Source organism: Aquarana catesbeiana, linkage group LG08, assembly GCF_042186555.1.
Source record: "Aquarana catesbeiana isolate 2022-GZ linkage group LG08, ASM4218655v1, whole genome shotgun sequence".
NCBI lineage: Eukaryota > Metazoa > Chordata > Amphibia > Anura > Ranidae > Aquarana > Aquarana catesbeiana.
This window is the reverse complement of record NC_133331.1, coordinates 276,551,726-276,565,355: the sequence shown is the minus strand read 5'-3', so window position 1 is coordinate 276,565,355 and position 13,630 is coordinate 276,551,726. Positions and strand designations below refer to the sequence as shown.

At 44.4% G+C, this 13,630-nt stretch overlaps 1 protein-coding gene across 1 annotated transcript in view; it reads left to right on the top strand.

Annotated features, from left to right (window-relative positions):
* The first annotated feature begins 703 nt into the window (after nucleotides 1–703).
* The window catches only part of LOC141106745 (uncharacterized), a 75,152-nt gene continuing 62,225 nt past the window's right edge, over nucleotides 704–13,630 (top strand). The window contains exons 1-8 of the mRNA XM_073597673.1: nucleotides 704–859; nucleotides 1,263–1,394; nucleotides 1,517–1,614; nucleotides 1,694–1,808; nucleotides 2,101–2,196; nucleotides 2,555–2,659; nucleotides 4,671–4,768; nucleotides 5,604–5,706. Coding sequence (XP_073453774.1) covers nucleotides 1,361–1,394; nucleotides 1,517–1,614; nucleotides 1,694–1,808; nucleotides 2,101–2,196; nucleotides 2,555–2,659; nucleotides 4,671–4,768; nucleotides 5,604–5,706 — 649 coding nt within the window. The 5' untranslated portion in view covers nucleotides 704–859; nucleotides 1,263–1,360. The remainder of the gene's footprint in view (nucleotides 860–1,262; nucleotides 1,395–1,516; nucleotides 1,615–1,693; nucleotides 1,809–2,100; nucleotides 2,197–2,554; nucleotides 2,660–4,670; nucleotides 4,769–5,603; nucleotides 5,707–13,630) is intronic.

Below are 13,630 nucleotides of genomic sequence, written 5' to 3'. Positions count from 1 at the left end.
AATAAATTGGGCTAACTTTACGATTTTGCTTTTTTTTTTTTTTTTTTTTATTTATTGATTAAAGTGTATTTTTTTCCCAAAAAAATTGCTTTTGAAAGACAGCAGCGCAAATACAGTGTGACTTACAATATTGCAGCAACCACCATCTTATTCTCTAGGATCTCTGCTAAAAATATATATATTTAATGTTTGGGGGTTCTAAGTAATTTTCGAGCAATATGAATAGGGATTTTTCCTTGTAAACAGCAAATGCCAGAAAAAGGGCCTGGTCTTCAAGTGGCTAGGGTCTCTGCTTTCAGAAAAGATAACATGTTTAGAGGTTTTAGATAATCTTCAGGGGTAAAATGAGTTTTCTTTATATGCAAAAACAGTTCTACCAGGGAAAAGGTTATACTCAAACTTTTTACAACTTCTTAATACGAAATAAGCATGGATAATGTGCTACTCCTCATTTCTTCCATAGATAAATGGCTTGTATGGATATTCTAGCTCGGGCTGGGTACATATACACCCCTCACCAACTCAGCAGCTGCCTGTATCCTCCCTTCTTATCTCATCTCCAATCACTTCCGCTCTGTGGCTCTATCACTTCCGCTATTTGCGTTCCACGGCTGCCTAGCTGGTTGCCACAGTGACGTCTAATGGTGCGATTGGACAATCATTCAGAGTCTAGGCAGCGACAGAAGTCAGGGTCACCACTAGAGGGCTGTCGTCCGTGTGAGACTAGGAAGTGTCCTCAGAGTGGGAGGGGTGCAGCCATTTTGTTGTAGCCCTGAAAGGGAGTACTGAGTACTTATTATGATTCAAAGAATCCTTCTGCAGGGGATGTGTGGAAGAATGTGTGTCCAGTGAGGAGGAGGTAATAATGTCTTCATATTATGAGAGAAGGGGGTCCCAGCACTGTGTGTGGACTGGATGAGGGGGATCATGTCACCTCCACACATCATCATCTTCCTGCAAGTCCTCTGATGTGTAGAACATTAGATGAGGGCTCTGCTGTGACCAGGACTGATGGTGGTAGGGAGGTATTTGCTGAAAAGATGTTACTTACACCAATCAGCCATGACTTTATGACCACCCAACTGAGTAGGTCCCTCTTTTGCCACCAAAACAACCCTGACCGGTCGAGGCATGGATTCCACTAGAGTATGCTGTGGTATCTGGCACTGAGCTACATAAATCAGGAAATAAATAAACCATCTCCCTAAAGACCAAAGTCTACGCAGAACTGCATCATTTTAAATATTATTTTCATATTATAGATTTATTGCTGTGTCGACCTTACAAAGCAGCATTTTTCCAAGTACTTACAGAGGAGAAGGAGTATATAGAAGGACACAAGGATCTGTAGAAGGACGTCATGATGGAGAACCGGCCGCCCCTCACATCACCGGGTAAGAGGAGACTTTCATTTCTTGGAGAGAAGACGAGTATTGAGGATCCCCCTAGATACACACATCCTCTGATATAAAGACATAGAAACAATGTATTCAGTCAGTGTGTGTGTTTCCTACAGATGGATCCAGTAACAGAAATCCCCCAGAGAGATGTCCCCGTCCTCTGTATTCCCGGGACTCCACACAGGAACATCAGGAGATCCCTCAGGAGGATCAGGTAGATGGAACTTAAAGTCTTAACAATGCTATGTATTGTTTATACATTTTATTTTGCAGATTTTACATACTAAGTGTAGTGCCTATTTTGTATTTGTAAGAATGAAGATCTCGTTAAAGAGGAAGCTGAGGAGCAGTATGTGATGGGTGATGATCCATGTAAAGAGGAGGAAGATCCTCCAGAGATCAGCACAGGTGAGTAATAAACACTAAATCCAGAGAAGAGTCCCAGATTCTCCTTGTTCAGTCACTACAACAATCTCTTCTTCTCCCCCCTCCTCTGTCAGTAGACAGTAATGGGGAGACAGTATGTGCCCAGTGGGGGAGTCAGGAGACATCAGCCTCTATTAGACTCCGGCTCTCCTCCTCACATCATGTCATTGTGTGTTACCAGCCAAGAGATGTGACCAGTCTCCCCCCACACACACTCTCTGGGGTCTCTCATACATCTCAGTACAGGGGGCTTCACTCTCATCTTTATTTACAGGCACCAGAGCCACTCAGACAGAGGTCAAAAGTAAACAGGCAGAACTACAAGTAATTAAAAAGGAAGAAGAGGAAATTTCTCCATATATCACCATTGGTAAGTAATAAACACTAAACTCAGAAAAGCTACTTTGACGCCAAACGTGTTGCGTCCCTCAGGTGTGAATACAGTCTCAATCCAGAAAAGATTCCCAGATTCTCCTTGTTCAGTCACTACAACAATCTCTTCTCCACCCCCCCCCCCTCCTCTGTCAGTAGACAGTAATGAGGAGACAGTATGTGCCCAGTGGGGGAGTCAGGAGACATCAGCCTCTATTAGACTTCGGCTCTCCTCCTCACATCATGTCATTGTGTGTTACCAGCCAAGAGACGTGACCAGTCTCCCCCCACACACACTCTCTGGGGTCTCTCATACATCTCAGTACAGGGGGCTTCACTCTCATCTTTATTCACAGACCCCGGGGACATCAGAGAGACTCAGAGAGACGTCAAAGCTGAGGAGGAGGAAGAAGAACATATGAGGATTAAAGAGGAAGAAATTCCTATGGAGATCAGCACAGGTGAGTAATAAACACTAAAACCAGAACAGATTTTTTTATTTTCCAGAGGCTTTGTTCATTGAATGTTTTATTCATTATTTGTGTCTACTCGTGGTTGTATATTTCAGGTTGATAAACACACCCTGTTAGTGGAAATGGTTATTCTGCCCTTCAGGGTGCCATAGACCTTAGCCTGTCTTGGGATGGCTGATCTCTCTCACCTAATAACCACTAAGGATAGCTAACTTAGGAAATGAAATATCGGCACAAGGGACATAACTCGCAGTCAGTAGGATGAGTCTCTTGTGCTGATTCTGCTTCATAATCTTCCAGTGTTGCAGAGGTTAATACAACTAAGGGGCTGTCATGGGCATCAAGAGAGCCTGACTATGTCTGCCCTTTTTGTTCATCTCCACCTTTTATAGAAGTTACCCTCCATTTAGACATCCTGTTTGATTCATAGAAGCTGTAGGCTTCTATGAAAGGGCAGGCAGAGATGGGCTCTCCTGACGAGAGCCCCTTAGTTCTATTACCCTGTTTTCAAATTTAGCTACACTTATGCTGCGTACACACAAGCGGAATGTCCGACAGAAAAAGTCAGACGGAAGCTTTTCATCGTCTATTCCAATCATGTGTATGCCTCATCGGACTTTTTTTTTCGAAAATTCTGACGGACCTAGAAGTGGAACATGTTCTAAATATTTCCAACGGAACCAATTCCTATCGGGAATCGGGAATTCCCGCTCGTCTGTATGCTCTTCCGACGGATCAAAAACGACACATGCTCTGAAGCAAGTACAAGATGGATGCTATTGGCTACTGGCTATTTCTCTTCCCTTTCCCAGTCCCGTCGTACGTGTTGTACGTCACTGCGTTCTGGACGGTCGGACTTTGGTGTTACCGTGTGTAGGCAAGGCCGCTTGAGCGGAATTCCGTTGGAGTTCCGTCAGGGAAACCTTTGGAGTTTATTCCAATGGCAAAACTGCTCGCGTGTACAAGGCATTAGGCTTTAACCCTTATCAGTTTGTATTCTTGTTTTACAAAGAGTTTTATTGGTTTTTCACAGTTGTATACATCAATGAAGACCGAAATTACTACCAAACAATGTACATGAACATAAGAGCCAGAGAGAGAACAATGTAGTGCAACGGTCAATGAAGGATACTCTTTGCCATTGATAGCCAGCACCTTAATATGTGGTGTAAAAAAAAAAAAAAAATGGGGGGGTAAAAATCTGCCATTATTCACGAAAGCATCAAAATGGGGAGGGAAGAGAGAAGAGGATGAGTGGGGAAGAGTAGATGGAGGAGACAAAGTGTGGAAAGAGCAGCAGAAAATACTTGCCTGGGGATAAGAGAGAAGGGGGAGAAAGAAAAGGGGGGGGGTAGAGATGGGGGCTTTCCCGCAAGGTCCAGCCAGGCCACAACACCATGTATTCTTAAAGAGGAACTTCACCCCCAACCTCTGTTGTTTGCTTTTCCCCATTCTTAGCAGATATGCAGAGTTGTCCTTAATTCCCATACCCACCTGCCCTTCAAATCCAGGGTTACCCTACTACAGTCAGCTGCTCTGCTGCTGCGAAAGCCTAGGTCCTGCATCACCATCTCTTCTCTGAAGTCACCAGGAGCTGGCTGTCTCTTCCATGTTATTGCATATGGCCTCTGATGATGCACAACCTTGTCTACCCATTGTGAACTTGATTTACTAAAACTGGAGAGTGCAAACCTTGGTGCAGCTGTGCATGGCAGTCAATCAGCTTCTAACTTCAGATTGTTCAACCAGATTTTGCACAATCCAGTTTTAGTAATTCAACCCTTATGCGGCTCTGCTCCTGCAGCCTCCTGGGATTTGTGATGGGGATATGTCAGGAGGCTGGGCAGAAGTAGAAAAATTGTAAAAAAAAAAAAAAATGGGGATTTAGAGCAGGAAGGAAAAGTCATTTTTGGGAGGGAAGGTCCACTTTAAGGTTCAAATACGTATTATAGAACTTTTTAGCTGTTGTTTTATGTGACTAAATGTATATTTTCTGCAGATGGATCTTGTAACAGAAATACACCAGAGAGATGTCCCCGTCCCCTTTATTCTCAGGATTCCACACGGGAACATCAGGAGATCCCACAGGATGATCAGGTAGTTGGAACTAAAGGTCCTTTATGAATGTACAGTGGGGGAAATTTGCAGAGAGCATTGCAGAATTAAGCCAATTTCCAATGTAAATCTCATTAGTGCTTTCTGGCTCATTCAGATGGGCGCTGAGACCCAACCTCCATGCTGAGCCACTTTCTGCAGTGTGTGCATTCACCACGGAACTGTGTGCAGCCCCTTAGATGTGGCTCAAAATCTGACTGCAGGCAGACACTGTGCGTTTGGATCTGTGCATCCGTTCCCACCTGCATGTCAAATTTTGACATGCGATTGTGTCCATGCAGCCGCTGCTACTGCATCCACTACTATGGGCAGCCTGCACGCAGCTCTGAGGTGGATGTACATGCAGCAAAATATATCTATGTCCAAATTAGTACTTCAACTAACTTCTAGGTCAACTTTTCCCAACCTTTGCAACACAGAGAGGAACCCTTGAAATAGCTTTCCAATAATGACTGTATCTACAACCCATGATACATTAGTGTGATGGTCAGTGGGAAGAATGTCCATTACTCTTGTGGTCATTGGGATGAATTCCCCCCTTACAGATACCCTGTTTCCCCGAAAATAAGACCTAGCGTGATTGTCGGTGATGGCTGCAATATAAGCCCTACCCCCCAAATAAGCCCTAGTTAAAGTCCTTGTAGGTCTTATTTGTAGGGTAGGGCTTATTTTCGGGGAAACCCTGATTGAAAAATCCTGTTTTAGGTGGTAGACCTGTCCTTAGAGTCTTCTGATGTATGAACAGATTTAGTTGGCCTAACCCAACGGTGATGTTCTGTTTCATCATAGCTGATTTGGCTTGTTATGTGTTACACAGGATGAAAATGTAATTATCGATGAAATGAAAGAGGAAACGGCTGAAATGTATGTGAGGAAAGATGAACCGTGTAAGGAGGAAATCTCTCCAGAGATCAGCAGAGGTGAGCAATGAATATGAAATATGGGAATGATTCTCAGATTCTTTTTGTTCTATCTCCAGTATGGCCATAGATGTAAAATGGCCGATGCTGTTAATGACTGGATTGGCCAATTAACTCATATATGTTAACTGCTCTCAAGGGAAAAAAAAAAAAACTGTCCAATCATGGTTCCCTTCCAAACTAAGTGATGTCAGGAGGGTTCAGCTCCTGGCCCCTCTCTGTTCTGCACATGAACATTCGACTGCCGCAATTCATGTTGCTGGAGAAGTCTAAAAGTAAACTTGCTTGAGAACAGCTAGATCTTAATCACTTGCCGACCGGCCAACAGTAATTTTACTGCAGGCCAGCGGCTTGAACAGGCACAGCAACATACCCGTACATCGCCTCGCTCACGAGCACTGGAGTGCCCCCTGGAGTGCACAGCAGCGCTATCTGTGAAGGCTGTGTCCACCAGGTGCTTGGTATCGGGCTGCTGTGAGCGGCCCAGATACCACGTGATCGCTAGGCCGATCACATGTCACATAGTAAACAACAGTCATGAAAGGAATCCATTCCTGATATCATGGTTTACTACTGTGTGGGATCTGTGATTTGTCACCAGTGATCACATGGTACCCGGGCCAATCACAACACCTTGTACCATGTGATAGCTGTGGCCACTCACAGCATCCCAATAGTAAACAATGAGTCATGAATGAAAGCCGTTCATGACAGTTCTAATTATTGCTGTTACAGTGATCATCACTCTAACAAGCACTCACATGTACAAAAATCCAGCAGGCTGGCTGTACCCAAGTTGATTGATGGATCGACTTAGGTACAATCAGCCTGCCCATACATGGATCGAAATTCGTCCGGTCCCTGCTGAACCAGCTAAATTTTGATCCATGTATGGCCGATTCTAGTCTTACCTTTATGGAGTTTACCTCTAGCTATCTATCTGTCCACATTCCCCATTGTGGCCCCCAACTGGTAGTATTTTTTTTGTTTGTTTTTTTTTTTTCTTGTTTGTTGTTTTTAATACTCACCTTCTCTGAGGTCTCTGCAGCCCTTACGGCCCTTTCACACTGGGGCGGGGCGGCATCGGCGGTAAAGCGCCGCTATTGTAAGCGGCGCTTTACCGTCGGTATTCGCTCGCTAGCGAGGGGGTGGTTTTACCCCCCCGCTAGCGGCCGAGAAAGGGTTAAAAACCACCGCAAAGCGCCTCTGCAGAGGCGCTTTGCCGGCGGTATAGCCGCGCTGTCCCATTGATTTCAATGGGCAGGAGCGATGAAGGAGCGGTATACACTCCGCTCCTTCAACGCTCCGAAGATGCTGCTAGCAGGACTTTTTTTACCGTCCTGCTAGCGCACCGCTCCAGTGTGAAAGCCCTCGGGGCTTTCACACTGGAGACAAAGCAGCGGCACTTTCGGGTCAGTTTGCAGGCGCTATTATTAGCGCAATAGCGCCTGCAAACCGCCCCAGTGTGAAAGGCGCCTTACTAATGGAGAGAGCTGTAATGACTTTGTGATGCTAGGGTCGTTCTCTGCACAGTTCACTGTGAATGAAGGGCTCTGTGATGACTGCCCCTCAGATGCCCTGCACTCACAGTATGCGCTCAATCTATTAGCATCATTCAACCCACAAGAGCATATCTTGGGATAGGAAGTGGTAATGTTGGGGACAGCTTAGGACTGAAGGAAAGTTTTGTAGCTTGAGCTGTTTTTTTTAACACCAGAGGCTCCTATTTAAAATATATACATTTAGCCTGGAGGTGGGCTTTCATTTTTGTTTCTTGTAGCTTGGATAGTCGTACTGTCTTAGAACTGTATAAGTCAAACCAGTTTTTGTGAGATCCAAAATCCTCAGAATGGCTTTTTTAAACTTTTTTCTAATACGACATGTAAACTATTAGAGCTACTGCAGAAGATGTAATGATTAAGCCGAGAAACACATAATTTTTATCTGTATTAATGAAGAGCTTAAGCGCCACTCCAAACAGAGGCTGTAATATTTTCCTACCCGTATCCAGGATATGGGACCGAACCTGGTGCTCATAAAATATGTTAGATTTTGTGGCCTCAGCCAGTGCTGCTCCGGCCACGCCTACTGATGCGTTTCGCCCCGACCATAGGGGCTTGGTCACAGAGCACCAGGTTCGGTCTTGAACAGCGTCTTACACCTTACATAATTTTTTCTTGTTCTATCTTTTTATCAGAAACAGGCATAGTACAGACATAGATAAGTATGTTACATTTACAGATTGAAATGGGCTTCGCACCCATGTACAGTACTACACAAATCTCGAGTGAACAATTCACTAACGTACATAATTTCTACAGCACCTACATCGGTTGTTGATCCAATTTGCACATTTAACATCGTTAACATACGCTGCTAAGCTTGTTCCCTTTCTTTTAAGCCAACAACTCTTCGATTTCAAAATCTTGTCCTTTCTTTCAACTGTAGTCTTTTATTAAAAGCAATTCTATTCTGTACCTTTCCTCCAGATGGGCGATACATTAGGACTAACTTGCGGAAATGTCCTGTTGTCACTCCAAATAGTGAGACAAATAACAATGACACCACACCCAATTCTTCAGGAGAAAACCCTGTTTCTCAAAAGCTTCATCCAGAAGTTCACCCTGGAGATCTCTCTTTTGATTCATCTACTTACAGGGAGAGTCTTCCTGGAGGTGGATTATTTCTGTGCTCTGACTGTAACAAATGTTTTACTGTGAGAACCAAACTTATTGAACATCAAAGGACTCACACACGGGAGAAGCCATTTTCCTGTTCTGAATGTGGGAAATGTTTCTCTTGGAAGTCCTCTCTGATTACACACGCGAGAGTTCACACTGGGGAGAAGCCGTATTCATGTTCTCATTGTGGCAAGTGTTTTACGGACAGGTCCAACCTCTCTACACATGAAAAAACGCACACAATCGAGAAGCCGTTTTCCTGTTCTGACTGTGGGGAAAGTTTTTCCCAGAAGGGTTACCTTCTTTCGCATCAGAGGACTCACAAGGAGGAGAAGCCTTACTCATGTTCTGAATGCGGGAAGTGTTTTTCATGGAGGAGACTTCTGGTGAGACACCAGAGAATTCACTCGGGGGAGAAGCCGTATTTGTGTTCCGAATGTGGGAAATGTTTCACAGATGGTCCAGATCTTGCTAGACACAAGAGAATCCACACGAGTGACAGACCATATTCGTGCTCTGAATGCGGGAGAGGTTTTACCAATAGATCGAATCTGGTCCAGCACCAGAGAGTCCACACCGGTGACCACCCGTATTCATGTCCTGAATGTGGGAGAGGCTTCTCTTGTAGGTCGCATCTAATTGGACACCAGAGAACTCACATGGGAGAGAAGCCATATTCTTGTTTAGAGTGTGGGAAATGTTTTACCCATAAGTCAGCTCTGGTCAGACATGAGAGAATTCACACGGGCGATCGTCCGTTTTCATGTTCTGAATGTGGGAAACGGTTTTCAAGGAAGTCCTACCTTAACTCCCACCTAAATTCGCACAAGGGAGAAGAGGTTCCTGTATAAGCGTGTCAGAGTTTAATCCATATATATATATAGGAAGGAATCTAATATGTCTTTTTTTTCATATGAATGTGTGTCTTCTTTGCCCTTTTTCTGCCGATATCTCTCTCTCACCTTATCTCCATCCCTCCCACTCTCTCTTTCTGTTTTTACTTTGTGAAATACAGTATTTGTCTCAGGCTGTACAGCAATCTTCAAGAAAGCATAGGCATTTACACATGAAAAGAAGTATCTTTATCTAATAAAGAATTATAAACCTCTACAAAGGGTTGAATAGGGTAATGTTTATAAACGATATAGCAAATCTAGCCACACCTGCATATGCAGTCAACAAAAACGATCAAGCCCTTCTAACAAAAATGTGTACATGTATTTCAATAAGTAGAATGCTCAAAAGGTTGATCCATGCTTCTCTTATTGGCCAAAATGAAGTTGCTTGGTCAGCTCATTTGGTAAGGACAGCTTGTCTTTTCATCTCCTGGTCAGCTCTATGTCCACTCCAAAAGCCAAATGGTCAAGCGTATTCCCTCCTACCCAAAATGCCACTTCCTGTTAGATCTACTTCCTGTTTAGCCAGCCCTTTCAGACCGCCTTGGCAACTTCGTTAGCACATTTGTCAGTTTGGAGGAGGGGCTTTCCTAGGCAGGATGCACTTGCATGTAGCGATACCCTTTTTTCAGCCAGTACAAGTACCGATACTTTTGATCAAGTACTGATACCATGTACCGATACTTTGCGGTGTGATTTGCATCTGTACAAAATGAATAGGCGCAAATCGCACTGCAAATAACCGCATGCCATTTCAACAAGAACGCCGTGCGATTCCTGTCTGAATTGCATGCGGTTTGCCGCACCGGACCTGTGTGAACCCAGGCTTGTCATGGTGATTTTGAGCCCGAGTTCACACAGGAGCGGGGAAATCTCCCTGCATGACGGATTCCACCAGCTCCTGATCTGACTGTGGACATCTGTAGCTGCGGCTTGGGCTTCTCTTGCCTCTTCCATGGCTTTGTTCCCCGCATTTCCAGTGGCTTTCTCCCCCCAGCCTCCAGTGGTTCGAGCCATCCACTGGACCCCAGTCCCGCTGTACCAGATTGCTGCGATTCCCCACTGTCAGGCACCAAAAAGCCGTTTCACTGGTCTGGGGTCCCCGGGGCTTTCTCTCCTATCCTGTCTCCCTGACAGTATGAGCTAAACGGCTTCTGATAAGTCAGTGCCATCCATGTGATGGTGCTGACCAATTAGAATCCCTGTTGTCTGTACTGTCAGCACTGCAAAGAGATGGCTCAAACTGCTGGAGGCTGAGGGAGAAAGCCGCTGGAGATGTGAGGAACAAAGACATGGGAGGAGCTGTAGATGTTCATAGCCGGATGGGAGCCGAAACTGGTGGGAGGGAGGTTTCCTGCACCGCTTCTGTGTGAACTTCACTATGACAAGCCTGAATTCACAGAGGAGCGGTGCAGGAAACTTTTGGACAGTAATCGCACTGCATTCCTGTTCAAATCACATGCAATTTTTTGCAGTGTGATTTGCACCCATTTATTTTGTATGAATGCAAATCGCACCTCAAAGTATCGCTTGCAAAAGAAAACATTTCATATATATCTGTGTTGCAAAACTGGAGTCGTTGCTTGGTTGGAGCATTTGATAAGAACTGCATAACAATAAGACCCCTATCACACTGGGGCCATGTTAGTGCAAAAGCGGCGCTCGTTTTAGCGACGCGTTACTACTGTTTAAGCTGCGCTTTTCGGCCGCTAGCGGGGAGCTTTTAACCCCAAAGAAGGGGTTAAAAGCGCCTGTGTTGCGGCGCTTCGGAATCGCTGTCCATTCATTTCTAAATACAGCGCTCCCAAACCGCCTCAAAGATGATGCTTGCAGGACTTTTCCTAACGTCCCGCAAGCGCACTGCCCCATTGTGAAAAGTCACACTGAAATGAATAGGAGGAGCTTTACATTATTTCTAGCTCTAAAACACCTGAAAACCGCCTCAGTGTGAAGTGCTCTATGTCCGCTCCAAAAGCCAAATGGTCAAATGTATTCCATCCTACCCATGATGCCACTTCCGGTTTAACCTGCCTTTTCAGACCACTTTTTTCCACATTTTGCCATGTTCCAACCAAAAACATAAATGTATTTTATTGGATTTTTATGTGATAGACCAACGCAAAGTGGCACATAATTGTGAAGTGGTAGGGAAATGATAAATGGTTTTCAAAATTTTTTTACAAATAAATATCTGAAAAGTATGGCGTGCATTTGTATTCAGCCCCCTTTACTCTGATACCCCTAAAATCTAGAGGAACCAATTGCCTCCAGAAGTCACCTAATTAATAAATAGAGTCCACCTGTGTGTAATTTAATCTCAGTATAAACACAGCTGTTCTGTGAAGTCCTCAGAGGTTTGTTAAAGAACCTTAGTGAACAAACAGCATTATGAAGGCCAAGGAACACACCAGACAGGTCAGAGATAAAGTTGCATAGAAGTTTAAAGCAGGGTTAGGTTATAAAAAAAATATCCCAAGCTTTGAACATCTCACGGAGCTCTGTTCAATCCATCATCCAAAAATAGAGAGTATGGCACAACTGCAAACCTACCAAGACATGGCCGTCCACCTAAACTGACAGGCCGGGCAAGGAGAGCATTAATCAGAGAAGCAGCCAAGAGACCCATGGTAACTCTGGAGGAGCTGCAGAGATCCACAACTCAGGTGGGAGAATCTGTCCACAGGACAACTATTAGTCCTGTTCTCCACAAATCTGGCCTTTATGGAAGAGTGGAAAGAAGAAAACCATTGTTGAAAGAAAGCCATAAGAAGTCCCGTTTGCAGTTTGCGAGAAGCCATGTGGGGACACAGCAAACATGTGGAAGAAGGTGCTCTGGTCAGATGAGACCAAAATGGAACTTTTTGGCCTAAAAGAAAAACGCTATGTGTGGCGGAAAACTAACACTACACATCATCTTGAACACACCATCCCCACCGTGAAACATGGTGGTGGCAGCATTAGGTTGTGGGGGTAAAAACTAGAAATACTTCTGCGCTACTATATGTGTATAAACCTTGTGAATGGTTGCTACTTAACACACAATGTGTTCCCACAAAAATGTATAACAAAAGATAAAGATAGTGAAACGCAACCACACCCAGCTGCTAAACAGGGTGTATAAATAAGGTAATTAATAAAAAGTTGTGAAGACAATCCATAAACACTTAGCAGTAAACGAAATGCGCTTCTGGAAGAATGGTCAAACATTCCCATAGACACACTGCTAAACCTTGTGGACAGCCTTCCCAGAATAGCTGAAGCTGTTATAGCTGCAAAGGTTGGGCCAACTCAATATTGAACCCAACAGACTAATGCCCCGTACACACGGTCGGACATTGGTCGGACATTCCGAAAACAAAATCCTAGGATTTTTTCCGACGGATGTTGGCTCAAACTTGTCTTGCATACACACGATTACACAAAGTTGTCGGAAAATCCGATCATTCTGAACGCGGTGACGTAAAACACGTATGTCGGGACTATAAACGGGGCAGTAGCCAATAGCTTTCATCTCTTTATTTATTCTGAGCATGCGTGGCACTTTGTCGGTCGGATTTGTGTACACACGATCGGAAATTCCGACAATGGATTTTGTTGTCGGAAAATTTTATAGCCTGCTCTCAAACTTTGTGTGTCGGAAAATCCGATGGAAAATGTGTGATGGAGCCCACACACGGTCGGAATTTCCGACAACAAGGTCCTATCACACATTTTCCGTCGGAAAATCCGACCGTGTGTACAGGGCATAAGACTGGGATGCAATTAAAGTTCGTGTGTGTAAAGGCAGGCGTTCCAATACTTTTCACAATATATTGTAAAAATTATGGATAGATTGTTGTTGAAATTAATGCTTTGGTGACAGGGTCTCTTTAAATCTTTTGCCTGAAGGCCACTAGGGCGGAGCAGGTGTGCCACATATGGTCCAAAAAAAAACAACTGGTTAACAAGTTGGATATGTATGTGATTTTGTAAAATCGATGACTAAAGACTACCTGCTCACACAATACTGCTGGTCAACCAACAGTTTGAGAATGAATGGCTTATGGCCTTCGCATGGCAGCAGGCATGTGCAGTCTGGTGTGTGCAAGTGGAGCCGGTACCCAAAGAAAGCAGCCTAATTCCTTGATTCATCGCCAAAAGGTAAACCTTGATTGGTTGCTACAGGCAACATAGTTATTTTAGTTGTAATGCCTCAACCCCAACCCTCAATGATTATCTTCTGGTGCTGCGGGGGATAATGCAAGCTACTGAACCTGTCACAGCACTTGCTTGCTGTAGCAATGGAAGGTGTAGGAGAAGGGATTTTTTTTCAGCCGAAGGTGGCAGAACAGATTTCTGGCACCTCCA